The following is a 14,800-nucleotide window of genomic DNA, read 5'->3' as shown; positions in this document are numbered from 1 at the left end:
GTCATTGGTACGACTTTTGTCTTTGAAATTCAGATTTCTAGCCAGATACATCTTTAACTGAGGGAAAAAAATCTCTTGGTGTTGTTTGCTAAGTTTTCATTTAAAGTTTTTAAAAAGTTTATTTATTTTAAAGCATCTTTGCTAAAATTATTACTGATTATGAAATCAAGCCTTTCCATTTGCATGCATCTTTTATATACTCACTGACTGTTGTTATTCAATAAGATATGATAATGAGATATTTTTAACCTCTGACTATCACAGGGAGTGTCATTTTTACGATGAATTTAGACTATTACATTTTGCTAAATGAAGATCTTTTTCACATAATTTATTTTGTGAATTTTTTATAGGGTAGAAAATTAGATCAATATGATAATACACTTCAAATTATGGTCTAAAGCATGCAAGTAGAAGAATGCCTTTGTTCATTCCAGTGTCCAAAACCAAAATTGCATGATGTTCTCTTTCTGAAATAAAGCAGGAAATGTGTTTAGCTAGGGGTTTTAGGTTATTTTCTTCTTCTTTTGTACTTCAGATTTAACTTTGGCATTTCCTAGACTTTTATTTTCTGACAATGTAATGAAATTGAAATTCTATGTCACCATATTTTAATTTTTTTCTCTTTTTACTTATAAGGGAGAGGTGTGGTATAATTTGGGTTTTATAAGTAGTCTAAGTGGTTTTCATTAGTCTATTGAATATTGTAGCTGTCCTCTGAGAAAACATTAACTCTTCTTTGGCAACTCAGAATATAGTGGCACTTAGCTAGTTGGTTTTATTTTTGTTTGTTTTCCAGTTCCAAAACAGTTTGTAAATAATTGCAGAAGTTCTAACAGTTTGGTGAAGTTATAAATCACAGGACTTACTCAACTTTTCTCTTTGAGGACTTGGAACTAAGGGTCCATCTCTCTGCATTTTAATTAATATCAAAATTAAGTATTGCATCCTCTTTTTAGGATTTTTTAAAGCTAGTGTTTCACTTAGCAGGCATCTTGTGTTGCCTATGCTGACCCCTTAGCATAGTGCCCTTTGCAGTAAGGTCTGTTTCGTTCTTGTTGGGTTTGTGAGGAGGCACAGAAGGGGTCCCGAGCTCATCTTCTGAAGTGTACATCACACTGAAAGAACTCTCCAAAGCACTGTGAGGTGAGCTCTGTCTGAACAATTACATGTTCAGAATTTTGAGTACTTAGGAAATCTGTGAAAACTCGAATTTCTTACTTACAAAAAGTCAGCACCCTAGGAAAGAATTAATCTGCTTTTACCTCATTGTTCCAATCTGAATGAATGTATTTAGAGGTTGATTAAATATTTTTTCTTCTTACCACGGGAAAGTATGTCCAAATCCTTAAGTAATTACATTCTTAACACAAACATTTTTCATTTTCTTACAATGGTGAAAAGGCAGGGTAGCTTTCAAATCCCTGTGCTTTTCATTTGTGTGATGGTGACTCTAAATTGAGTTTAAGCACTTTGGTCATTCAACTCTCAACCAGCTTAATTTAGAAGCATAACATTTCAAAGTGGTGTATTTCATAAAACTGCATTGTTTGAGGGCTTGAGAGACTATCTGAAGCACTGAAATAAGCTAGTACATACTTTGGGAAAAAAGCAGTGTTTTAACCTCATGTAAAAATTTGATTTCAAATGATGAGCAGAAGGCAGAATGTGTATCTTGATGATCTTTTAGTAAGATCACTTGAGTATTTAAAAGAACAATAAAATACTAACACATATGAGCAGGTATTACCTTCAAGGAATATTGTCAAAGTTTAGGACCTTTGAACAGTTACACCCTATCACAGTTAATATATTTTTATGGTACTTCAGCTTTGTACAGATTTGTCACTCTTACTGTATTGTGAATCATCTAGAGGCATGCATTTGCTCATCTTTTTGTTACTAGTAAACTAGTGACATCACATAGTGAGGATTCATTTAATGTTCATCTACTGAGTATTTTTAATTGTCGATATTATTCTTAAATCTAGTCACTGGGTTCAGGTAGCTGAGGATGAATCTGTATATTTGTGTGAAATGTGTTGACAGGGAAAACTGAGTCTCTTTTGACCTTCAGGATGCAAAACTGAGGCTTGATTACCTCCAATCCCACTATAGTATCTGCCCTCCACGCTAGCATTATCTTCCACCCTACAGTAGAACATTGTGTCATTTATACATTTTAGTTTTTTTTTTTAACTTAAGATGATATACATCTGTCCTTTTTTTCAGTAGATATTCTTGGGATTCTCTTTTATATTCTGCCATCACAGTCTGTTTTTATTGTTTTTTATTTATGTTGGTAATATTTTTTCACCAAGTATGGACTCTTAGAATAACTAAGCAAAAAGAACAGGAAAATTCAGCAAATGAAGAGTGGTGAGAGATAATTAGATATACCAGAAATTAAAATATAATATAAAACTTCAATAGTTAAAACCATCTGGCACTGGCACATGCCTAGACTGATAGATCAGTGTAAAGTTCTGAAAGAGGACTCAGCGTATGTAGAAGTTAGCAACTTATCAAAGAAGCATTTTAAATCAGTGAGGGAAGTGAAGATTGTTCAAAAAATGATGTTGAGGCCATTGAGTAAACACCTGAAAGAAATTAAATCAGATCTTTTTCTTAAACCAAAATGAATTTAAGATGGAGCATAAATGTAAATGTAATGAATATATTAAAATGCTAGAAAAATGTAATAGTATTTTTAAAAAATCTTCACATGAGAGAGGTCTTTATAATTATTGTGTAAACCCCACATGCCATTTTTAAAAATAAGTTTGACAATATATCAGATTTGCACATGGCAAAAGAGTACAACATGCAAATCAGAAAACTAAGAAAATACTTAAAATATATTATGAAGAAAGAGTTAATTTCCTCAATATATACAATGTTTTTCAGTTACTAAGAAAAGACCAGCAGTTTACAACAATATAGTCCAGCTATATGGAAAAGAAAAGGCAAATTCCTCTACATATATTGAAAGATACATAATAAAAATGAAAACCAGCAAAATGCCATTTTTAAGATTGGCAAAGATTGAGTTTTGATAGTGTACAGCTTTGGTAAAGGTGCGGGGGAAGTTGTCATTTGGATACTCCTTACATTGCTGAGGGAAATGCAAACTGACATAACTTCTATGGAAAGTCATTTGGCACTTTTTAAGTTAAACTCTTTATCCAGTTACAGTTCAAAGAATCTATCCTGGAAACATTCACAAATGACATATATTACACGAAAGAGCATATGTATTTTATCAATTGACGGTACCATTCTCAAACAGCATTATCTAAATTACATGTAGTCCAACTCCTTATCAAACCTTGATTTTTCCCCCATCTTTCTGAATTGGAGTAAGGTACACTCTAGTAACTTACTATGGATGTAATTTGCATTTTTAGTGACTGAAGATGTCAAACATCTTTTCATGTGCTTACTAGGCATCCATTTATCTTTGATGAAGTGTTTATCTTTTTTAAAAAAATTGTGTTCTTACTACTGAGCGGTTAACGTTCTTTTATGCTGTGGATATGTCTGTTGTGTAATACTACATGTTTTGTATGTGGGTTTTTTTTTCATGGTCTTTGGTTTGCCTATTTGCTTTCTTAATTTTTTCTTTTTTTTTTTTTTTGAAATAGGGTCTCACTGTGTAGTGTGGAGTGCAGGCTGGCCTCGAACTCGCTTATGTAGCCCAGGCTGGCCTCAAACTCATGGCGATCCTCCTGTCTCAGCCTCCCAAGTGCTGGAATTACAGGCACCATTCCTGGCTAAAATTTTGAAAACCAATTTGTATAAAGTCCAGCTCATTAGGGTTTTTTTCCATCTTTTATTGTTTACTGCTTTTTGTTTACTTAAAAAAATCTTTCTATACTCTAAGGTCAAGAAAATTTACTCCCATTTATTACTAGAAGTTTTATAGCTTTAGCCTTATGTTTCGCATTTCTTTTCATTATATTTTCAAAATGATCATCCAAAGAGAAAAAAAAGATGTAGACTTGCTGTGTTAGACTGATGTCTTTTTCAGGTTGATAGTGTGGACAGCATTATACCATACTGTTCATTCCCCCCAATAAAATTTCTAATTAATGGGGAGATGAATTTCTGTGTTATGAAAGACAGCAGTGGAATTAATTGTTCTTGATAAGATACACAGCAGTGGAGTATCAGGCTATTGTACTTTCCAGTTATTAATTCCTTTTTAGATAATCCTGTCATGAAATTTAGCATTAGACAAGTGTGTAGATCACCTGGAACTACTCCTTACAGATGACCTTTAATGCTATGGGGCAGTAAGCAATGCAGTAAACATGCCAGGAAGGTCCAGAGCTAGAAACTTGATTTCTGGTCTTCTTTATCTTTTCACCTGCTCCTCTTGGAACATAGGGCAAAACTCGTGCTCTCAGCCCCTTCCCATTTCATCTACAGTGAAGTCCAAACACATTTGAGACTCCAAGAATCTAGTCCCAATGTACCTTTTCATTGCTTTAATTCCACTGATTCGCAGAATTATCTACTTGGCCCAGCTCTTTGTTTATGCTGTTTCTTTTATCTAGATTGTTCTCATTCCTTTCCATCCTGACTTAGATACTTGATCTTTTTAGCAGCCCCCCAATTAAACTTCATATCCTTAAACCCTATCCCTGCCTTGCAAGCAGGAACGAATTTTCCTCGCACTTTACATGTTCATGTCCTGCCTCCCCATGAGCTTACAGAGTGGGGATGCTATACTTTGAGTGCTGTGGAGCACAGTGTTCATTTGAAGCCTGTGTAGTGCTTCAACTTAATATAGATGCATTTCTGATGCGAAGCAATATAACATGCAGAGCCCGTCAGCGATATTTTTTGTGATATGTTTTGCACTAGTACTTTTCACACTCTCTGCTGTGACCCAGTTGCTGTTCATGAAAGCACTCGATTGGTAGTTTAGGAGCATCATTTTTTAAAAAATGAAAACAGACCTGGGTAACTTAAGCATCTTAATGAGATCGTATCTCACAATGAAAAATAAAAAAGGACTGGGGATGTGGCTTACTACAGAGGCCCCAAGTTCAATCCCCAGTAATGAAAAGGAAAAAAAAAGTAGAACATGGGCAAGCATATCATAAAAATTTTTATTCTAGCCTTATATTTGCATATATGTTCACAAGGTTGTGACATAAAATGTGTTTATTACTATGAGGTACAAGAAAAATCTGAAAAACACTATGCTAGAATTTAATCTGTAAATGAATTTTGAATTATAATGTTTAACAAAGAGGTACTGGGAATTTTAATTAAGTTCAACTTGAAACCTTGATGTTTCTAAAATTACTGAATGCTTTCTCATAATTTGTATCATTTTCTCTTAATATCATAAGTGAATAATTTTTTCAGCATATGTTGTATAGTTCTTGTATTTGGGGTATATAATTGAGTTATAAATATACAAATCATTTTTATAAAATAGAATTTTGAAGAAAGATTAAGGATTATCACAAATATTTCTCCAAAATTTCTGTTATATTTTGTAAACTTTTACTGTGCATTTATTAGTTTAGGTTAATTATAGAAGTTGATAAGATAGTACTTTTTAATACATTAGAATGGAATCAATATTATTGTCAACTGATTCTGTACGTTTAAAATTTTCTGATTAAAGATAGTGAGATTCCATGAAGGACAGTGAAATTTGGAAAAATAAGTTCACGTTATAAAATTCTCCAACATATGAGAAGTTTCCCTGTGTTACTTACTGTTTTTTAAAAGACAGTATGGGTGTTCTTAATCAGCTCATCAAGAATTATGTTAAATATTTATCAGAAAAAAGTAAAAATTTGAATCTTCCAAGTCAACACACCATCCTAAATGGCAACATTGTCACTTTTAGAGACCCCTCAGTCAGTTGTGCATGCTCAAGATGGGACAGAGATCACTAACAGGGTCACAGAGTATTTACAGTGAAGCTATTTCTGGTTGACTTTGTCTGAATTTGTAGTTCAGATCTTCCCTGGTACTCTAAAGCCTTGTATATTAGGAGTTACATGTTGATAATGCCACACCTGTGCCTTTTTTCTTCACTTCTCTTGTAGGGTCAGTATAGACCTTCTGATTTGTTGTGTCCTGAGACATATGTTTGGGTACCCATTGAGCAGTGCCTGCCTCCACTTGAAAACTCCAAGTACTGCCGTTTCAACCAGGACCCAGAAGCAGGTATGTTTGGAGCAGAGCTCACCTGGAAATCATTGGCTTTGTTTGCATAGTCTGTGTGTGTGGCCTTGGTCCTTTCCAGGGGTCAGGTATTTTTTATCTGTTGTACAATGTGCATGTACATGTGCACCTGTGTATGTAAGGCAGGGGAGAACATCGTATTTGCCACACAGTTTGGCAGAAAAGTAAGAATCTTCATGTACTTGGGCTATATACTGTGCCTGCCTTTTTCTGGTAGACTAGCTTTACATGGTTTGAGGACTGACACCATTCCCCATTTCTTTTTCAACCGTCGTAGTACATAGAATTGTCCACTATTGATTATTTGGCCAATGCTTAGAAGATAGAAGCATTGACCAGTTGGACTGAGTACAGGTGTAGAATGATGTCACGGAGCCAAACAGGCTATAAGGAGTCCTGTGACTATGCTCGCTTGTTTTTTTTCTCATATCTCTGGTATGTCTCCCCTTTTGCCCCATTTTCTACTACAGCCTTAGCCATATTTTGTTTGACATTGTTCCCCTTTGGATATTAGCCTATATTAGTAGGTACAGACACTAAAAGTACTGTGTAGCCTTGGAGTCAGTTTTCCTGGATTCAGATCCTGGCTCCATAATAATTTGCTATACGATGTGTTCTTAGGTAGTTAAAATTTTCCCTGGGGCCAGGGAGATAGCTCAGTGGGAGAGATAGCTCAGTGGTACAGGGCCTGTCTGGCAAGGTTAAGGTCCGGCCCTGCCCCCCCCCAAAAAAAATTTCCCTGTCCTCAGTTTACTCACTTTTTTGTTTTTGTTTTATTTTATTTTGTTATTTGAAATAGGGTTTCATTATGTAGTTCAGGCTGGCTTTGAATTTACTGTGTAGCCCAAGTGGGCCTTAAGCTCACAATGATCTCCTACCTCAGCCTCCCAAGTGCTAGGAACAGCTTCTATACTTTTAATGTTAAAATAGCAGTAAGATCTACCTTTTTGAGCTAAGGTGAGGATTATAAGATGAGCATTCTAACAATCACTCCCTATGATTGTTGTTTTGGTGATTGTTACCCAAATTAGAATGCTGTATCACATTTATACCACAAGTTTTTGTCTGTATTTACTTTTATTTGCCTGTAATTCTCTCTGGGAAAGGGTAGTTATATTTACCTCCTGGTAGTCTGAGTCATTTGCAGTGTAAAGTAGTTTTCCTCCTGATCCTCGAGGCATTCAGCTGCCGCTTTGCTAAGTAGGCATGCTTTTGATGCTCTTGGAATGGGTTGTGTTTTGCTGACATGCATGTCTCCCTGTGTGAAGTTCCTTCATGTTCCAAATTTTGCTTAATTTAGCTTCAGTCCTCAAAAGAATCCATCACAAAGGAGATGCCTGGTTCATTCCTCTTAAGAACACATTTTTCTGTTTGCCACCTACAATTTCAAAAAAGAAGGAAAGAAATGCAAAGGCTGGTAGAGGGGAAAGAGGTAAATAGAGAAAATTAAACAGGAACACAAGGGAGCAAGGAAAGAAATGCAGTAGTTCCTTTAGTTCTAAAATGTACACTTTTTCCTCACAAATTGAATTATTCCTTTTAAAAAATTTCTTTATGTAATACATTTTGTTACCTCCCAGAAAAGTTGTTTTCAAATCAGGAATGATACAGCTTATCCATGATGTTGCTTTAGTGAAGCGCATCCTAGGGGCCCAGCTAACGCATATGCCATTGCCCTGGAGGTGGCCTGAAGTTTTTCCGATATTTAGGCTTTGTAATTTAACTGGGACTTACCATTCTTAGGCTTTAAACTATTAATCAGAATGGGATTATTTCATTCTTAGTTATATCTTAGAATTGATGAAACAGTATGTTACTTGAAAACAACATTGAATTTCTCAGTTTTAGAATTAGTCTCAGAATTAGAATTAGGTCACTGACACAAAGACAGTAGTCTCAGAGAGAAAGACACATACCTATCCAGTCACCTCTCTTCCCTTGAAAACAAAAACAGAAAAATTGTTTTACCTTTTCTCCAGGTCATGTCAGAGCCAATACCTTGTGGTGAAAACTGCTGAACATTTTATTGAATTATTTCACATTCACATTATCTTTATAAGTTCCTTCCAGTTGAATAGTATTATGACCAGAAATTTGTTTCTAATTCCCACACTTGTGACACAATTTTATCTCTTTTCTCCTCTTAGTTTATTTTAAAGGTTACCTTTTTTCTTATAGAATACTTGGAGATTAAAGAGATCACGAATACTCCTTGTTTTATAAAGTTGAGAGGGTAACTGAATAATTTTCATGTACTGAATGGAAGTAAATATTCGTTTATGTTAATAAACTTATACCATTATTACTATTATTTTTTGGTACTGGGAATCGAACTCAGGACCTTGCACTTGTCAGGCAGGCATTGTGCCCCTGAACTATATCCCCAGCCCAGTGTTAATAAATTTATAAATTACTTTCCAAGATCATTAATGGATGTTTGATGGCAAAGAAGATTTAAAATCTTACATTGACTACTTTTGTCAAGAACACATACTGTATCCTGGTGAGTGATAAAAATATAGCATATTGTTTTCCTGTAATTTAGTAAATTACATTCTCATGACAGCAACTCTAGTTTTGTTATTCTTTGTTTAGAATCCATACAAAACTCAGAGTAAATTGCTTTGAGAATAGTGCATCGAAGAAAAATGAAGATTCTTTTTCAATCTGAGTCTTTGAAACTTTCAAGAGAATACTGTATAGTTTTATCAGTATTGAATATCACAGTCCAGACACTATTTGAAATCAGACTTACATCCTGTGGTTTTAGGAAATTAAAATACAGTTACATGCTGGAATGTATTGATCCTGCTGTGAAACATGGTCATTGGAGGTTTAAATGGCAATCTGTGAGAAACTCGTCTTCTCTGGGGCCAGTTTTAGCTTTATATGACCCACACTGTGACTCAGAGAAAATACAGAGCTTAATATGGACAATATTGTTAGTCGGCATGGTGCTTTTTTCACATAGGCTTGTTTCTCCTCCCAGCTGTTTTGTAGTTCAGTTATTCTGTAAAAGGCACAGCTGAGTACCATAGATCTCTGTGAAACAAGGGTGGCTTGGAGGCCAGTCCTGAATTCTGTAAGCCTCTGGAACACTCACCCCACCTACCATGCACCCTTGGTTGATGGTTTGGGTTCTATGGTTATTTGCTCAACTAAGAAGTCTATGTAATAATACAAACCTTGTATTTACCATCATGATCCTATGGATGGAGAGGTTGACAAACTGAAGTTACTCAAAAAAGTCTAAAATCTTTTTGTTCATAAATATTTCTTTTGTTTTCCATTTCAAAACTTCTGTTTCAAAGAAAGGAGTTCCGAAGTTTCTCAAATAATTTTTAGATAAAGGTATATTAGATTTTTAAAAAATCAGTAATTTTATATGTTCAGATTTTTAAAATTCTATATCAGTTACTTTTTTCTTTGCTTAAATTATTTTAAAAATATTTATTGGGAAGCCTAGTGGGAAAATTGCCCAAGCACATAAACCGGTGCTAACGGGAAAAGTGAAATGATCCACAGTCTCATGATGCAACAGTAATGATTGTTAATATTTTCTGCTTTCCTCTGGTCATTTTTTTCCTGTGCATAATGCCATGTCTATTTTTTTTTAAATAAGAGTCATGCTGTTTGCTTCTGTTGTTTTTACTTAATATTTTTGTGTTACTTTGCTTTTGAAAAGGTAAAAGTATTTTTGATAAGGTAAAAACTACTTGGCCATTAATTTGGTCATTCAGCAAACAAATGCCACTACTTTACGGCAGGCAGTGCTTAGTATAGATATTTTATAGAAAAGCACCGTTGAAAGGGTAGCTTATGTATTTTGGGGTTGATTTTAGATCTGTGACAAACTGTCATTTAATTTGACTCGTAAATGTTGAACAAACAGTGTATTATTTTTCATTGGTATCAAAATCCTTGATTCTAGATTTATAAAATTAGTCAGTAAAACTGTTAAGCACATACTGCTTCCTAAGCACCATCCTGTTTTATCCTGTTACTCATCTCATCCTCAAACATGTTGAACATTTTGACATTGACTCTCAAATATTTGTTGCAAAAGTGCAGCTAAAATTTGTTTTTATTCTTATTAAACAATAAAAATAATTTTTATTATAGTATTGGTTTATAATTTTTATAAATTCAGTACTTATTTTAGTACTAATTTCAAAAGGATTGATTAGGATAATTATTTGTTTCTACTTAAAATTACAGTAGCATTTTACCATAGATTAATCTAGGTTTTGTTCTTGTCTCTACATACTTTGAAATGTTTGCAAGAAATTTTCATATTTATCTATAATGTATAGTCATATTATTAGTAAGGCTGTTAAATTTAAATCTGCTATGAAAATTACAGTACCCAAGTTTTTACTATTTTATGCATTTTCCCAGGGTGGATTATTTTTAGAACATTTCAACTATTCTCAGCAGTTGGTGAAAATCTAAACTTAAACTTTCTTTTATTTTGATCCTTTGAAGCTCCAAGCTATGTTATTTTTTATATTATTTCAAAGGGAAACTCCTTCTTTCTTTACATCATTTTTCTTTCCTGCTGCACTATTTTCTGGCATTTTTTTCTCTACTAATATAGTTTCTCTAGCGTGTATCTGCAGATTGGGTGTGGAAGAACCAGCCTCAGAATGTGCTGTGTCCTCTGTCCATTTGCCTGGCATCACATCCTGGATGCTGTATTTATGGCCTGTCTAAAAGGGAATAATAAGTCAAAATGTTATTTTAATCACAGGAAACAAAGCCTAATGAGAGAGCAAATTTATTAAAACTTCCTGGGGCCTCTAAAGATGCACTGCAATGATAACTGAAGACTAAGTGGACATTATCTTTCCTAGTGATTGCAGATACAGAATTCAATTCAGCTGTTACTCTCTTAATATTTCTGAGAGTACAGTGTTTTCAAGTCCATGTTTGAGGTTGCACTACTCAAAGCTGTTGAATGATGTTGCTTGCTAGATTCTTTTTATAGTTGTTGGTTGGTTGGTTTTCTTGCTTGCTAGATTCTTTTTTTTTTTGTCTTTTTTGAGACAGGGTCTTGCTATGCAGTTCAGGCTGGAGTTGAGCTCACTTTGTAGCCCAGGCAGGCCTTGAACTCACAATGATCCTCCTGCCTCAGCCTCCCGAGTGCTGGGATTACAGGTGTGAGCCACCACATCCAGCTTGCTTGCTAGATTCTTAATAAACGCATAATCTCCATTGTTAGTGAAGATGGTGGTGCTGGGATGTACCAGCCGGAGGTAGAGTCAGTTGTACACTACCTCATGTTGTAAAAGAAATGAGCCTCAAAACAAGAAAACGTCCAGGAAATTTAGCTTTATATTTGATGCATGTTGGAATTGAGTCCTTATTTTTCAGTTTATTCCCTACCTACTTAAAAATCAGTTTATTGTATTATTGCCCTTTTATTTTTTATCTCATATTGAAAGATACACTTTCCTATCCCAATCTTAGTGTGCAGTTGACCTTCCATATTCACAGGTTTTTCATCTGTAGATTCAACCAACTGTAAATCAAAACTGTATTCATTGGAGAAATTATGTCAGCTAGTGAACAAGTGCAGACTGGGTTTTCCTGTCATCATTCCCCAAACAATACAATTTAATAACTGTTTACATAGCATTGCATTGTATTAGGTATTATAAGTATTCTCAAGATTAAGGTATATAGGAGGATGTGTGCCTAGGTTATACGCAAATACTATGACTTTTTTGAATTTTAATATGCATTTTTATTTTCATTATCATTCACTTTTGGGCCATTTTTATTTCATCTTTTTTATTTTATGAACAAAATTTTATAACATGAAAATAACAATAGTACACTGTGTATAATCTTCAAAGTCGATTATAAGATGTAGACAGAAAGATTCTCTCCTACAGAGAAGAATCAGGTAATAGCACAAAACTTTCTTTTCAGTAAACATAAGGAAAACTAGTAGTATAAATGAAACAAATTAGTACATATATATTAAAATATTTTTGAAACAACAGAATAGGTAATTAGGGGAATTATTTGAACTTCTCCCTACTTATTTATTTATGTTCTATTTTGCTCTTTATTTGTATCTGTGTCATTTTATATAAAGGACTTGAGCATCCATGGATTTTGGTGTTTGTGAGGGGTTGTGGAACCAATATTCCCCTGCCCTACCAAATGCCAAGACATGTTTCATGCTAATATGACTCCTACAGGAAGATCACTCTGAATTCAAGGCCAGCCTGGGCTACATAGTGAGACACTATTGAAAGAGAAAGCAGTGGGGAGGGAGGGAGAAAGAAAAGGAAGGAAAAGAAAAGAAAAGGGAAGGAAAGAAGGAAAGAAAGAGAGAGAGAAAGACAGACAAAGAAAGAAAGGCCAGCCGTGGTGGTGTATGCCTATAATCCCAGCACTCAGGAGGCTGAGGCAGGAGGATCTCTGCAAGTTTGAGATCGGCCTGGGCTACAAAGTGAGCTCAAAGCCAGCCTGAACTGCATAGCAAGACCCTGTGTTAAAAAGACCAAAAAAAAAGAAAGAGAAAAAGAAGGAGGGGACGTTGAAGGGAGGGAGAAAGAAAGGAAGATAATTCTAATTTGCATGGTCTTGTAACCACTTACCTGTCCAATTATTTAAATATAGGATGAGCAAAGATTATATATTTTTTGTTAATTTTTATAAAATAACAGGAAATATAAAAATGACAATTTTATCAAATTTATTCAGTATAAGAATCAACTGGTTGCAATGATACTTCCCTCACTGATGCTTGGGATGGTCAGTCTGTAATCACACTGTCTCGGTGACACTCAGGGTAAACTGTTAAGTAGTTAATGAGTACACGAACAAAAACCTTTCCTACAGCATTTATACATATGACTGATGTGGCATAACATTTTACTCTTTCTATTTTCTATTAAAATGTGAAAACTAAGACATGTTAAGGTAGACTTCAGTTGTCAATGACTCTTCTTAATGTGAGTGTTTTACAATAAAAAGTTTTAAAAAACAAATTTCGTAGTATATATTTTCAAACTTTAGACATTTCAATAAAACATAATCACATTGAAATTTTTAAAAATCCTGTATTGCAGAGAAGTTTTAAAAGATACTCTTTTATAAGTTCTGACCAGCTAATCTTTACTCCCCAAGCCATGATGAGCAGTAAGCCAGTAACTGGAAGTTGCTACAACCCTGGATGACTGAAGCATTTCTAAAAGGTTTGCGATACAAATTTAACATTTCCATTTAGCTATTAGTGGAATTATGTCTCTAATTCTTTTCCCTTGTGGAATAGATTTGTTTAAAAAATCCAACTAAGAATTCCTTTTATAGTCATCCAGTTTTTAATTTTAATTCATGCTGAATGATAAAAAGCATTTCAGTATCATTCAGGAAGCTCAACAATACCATGATTTAAGAACATATCTATAAATGTTAGTTCTACGTAATCTTTGCTGTGTGGCATCTTAGAGTGCTGCTTTATTTTCCTTTTGTATGAAAAATTTGATTTTTTTATTATAATGAGGAAGTTGTCAAAAATGCTAGTTACAAGAATAAAAATAGAGCCTGTACTCAACTGTTTAAATGCTGACCAGACTATGATGTTCTGCTGAATTTATGACATCATCGATTGCAAAGTTCATTATTTTATGTACCACTAAGAAAGAAGGCGTTGCTAATTAGACTCTGACTCCCGTTAGTTATAAGACACATGTAGGCTTCAGAGATATCAAAATATATAAAGAAATACAATTCAGTCTATACAGTACACTACCTGGCAAACTTAGAAAATGTTTAGGAAAATAGTTGTGTTTTTATATGTCAAGGAGCTTTATGACTTCTGAACAACATACTATATAAGAATGCTTTTGAGGGCATTGATTTCAGATATTATTATATAAAAATAGATTATCGTTATTGATTGATTGCAATAGAGTTCTTATAATATTCTCATCTAGGTACTTAAGTTTTTGAGAAAGTTTGTAACTTCACAAGGATGTTATCTTATAATGGAAGTGAAATTTTTTACTACACAGAAAACATTTAAATTCTGTAAACATTAATAATCTCCATGTATCATGTTTTTAAGTAAATCTAAATTTTTTAAAATGCTTGATACAGGCAGCAGTAAGTATAGAAAATTCAAAGGCTTTGCTTAGTCAATAAATTTAGCAACCTGACAGTTGCTAGACTGATTAAACATTAAATAAAGAAAGGGGCAAAAGATGGTACCAGGATATCATCACATTTGTTATCAGTCTTAAAAGAGTCTGCAGTTGATTAATCATTTTCTTACCTTGTGAGTTACCAGTAAATATTATTGGTTTAACTGTGGCTTCCTTGTAACAAAACATGACTCATAAGAAAAATTCTTGAAGAATACTTGCTGCTATATCTTGGAACCTGTATTATTTCATATTCTGCTCAGTATGGGAAGAACTGACCCAAAGACAGATGTAACATTCCAAAGGTTCAACTATTCACACCCAACTTTAGTGTAAGAATAGGGGTATTTTAAATGGCAAGATATTTTAAACTTTTTAAATTCTCTTATATTCTGTTTCTTTGTAGAAGAATAAGGGAACTTTAACGT

General features: G+C 34.0%; 1 protein-coding gene across 6 annotated transcripts in view; it reads left to right on the top strand.

Annotated features, from left to right (window-relative positions):
* Nucleotides 1-14,800, top strand: part of Ate1 (arginyltransferase 1) — a 155,273-nt gene that overhangs the window by 110,759 nt on the left and 29,714 nt on the right. For all 6 annotated transcript variants that reach the window (XM_005401915.2, XM_005401916.2, XM_005401912.2 and 3 more), the window contains one exon: nucleotides 6,075-6,195. In XM_005401915.2, the coding sequence (XP_005401972.1) occupies nucleotides 6,075-6,195 (121 nt within the window). The remainder of the gene's footprint in view (nucleotides 1-6,074; nucleotides 6,196-14,800) is intronic.

Source organism: Chinchilla lanigera, unplaced genomic scaffold (assembly GCF_000276665.1).
Source record: "Chinchilla lanigera isolate Chin_1 unplaced genomic scaffold, ChiLan1.0 scaffold00076, whole genome shotgun sequence".
Classification (NCBI taxonomy): Eukaryota; Metazoa; Chordata; class Mammalia; order Rodentia; family Chinchillidae; genus Chinchilla; species Chinchilla lanigera.
The sequence above is the reverse complement of the archived record's forward strand: the minus strand, read 5'-3'. Positions and strand labels throughout refer to the sequence as shown.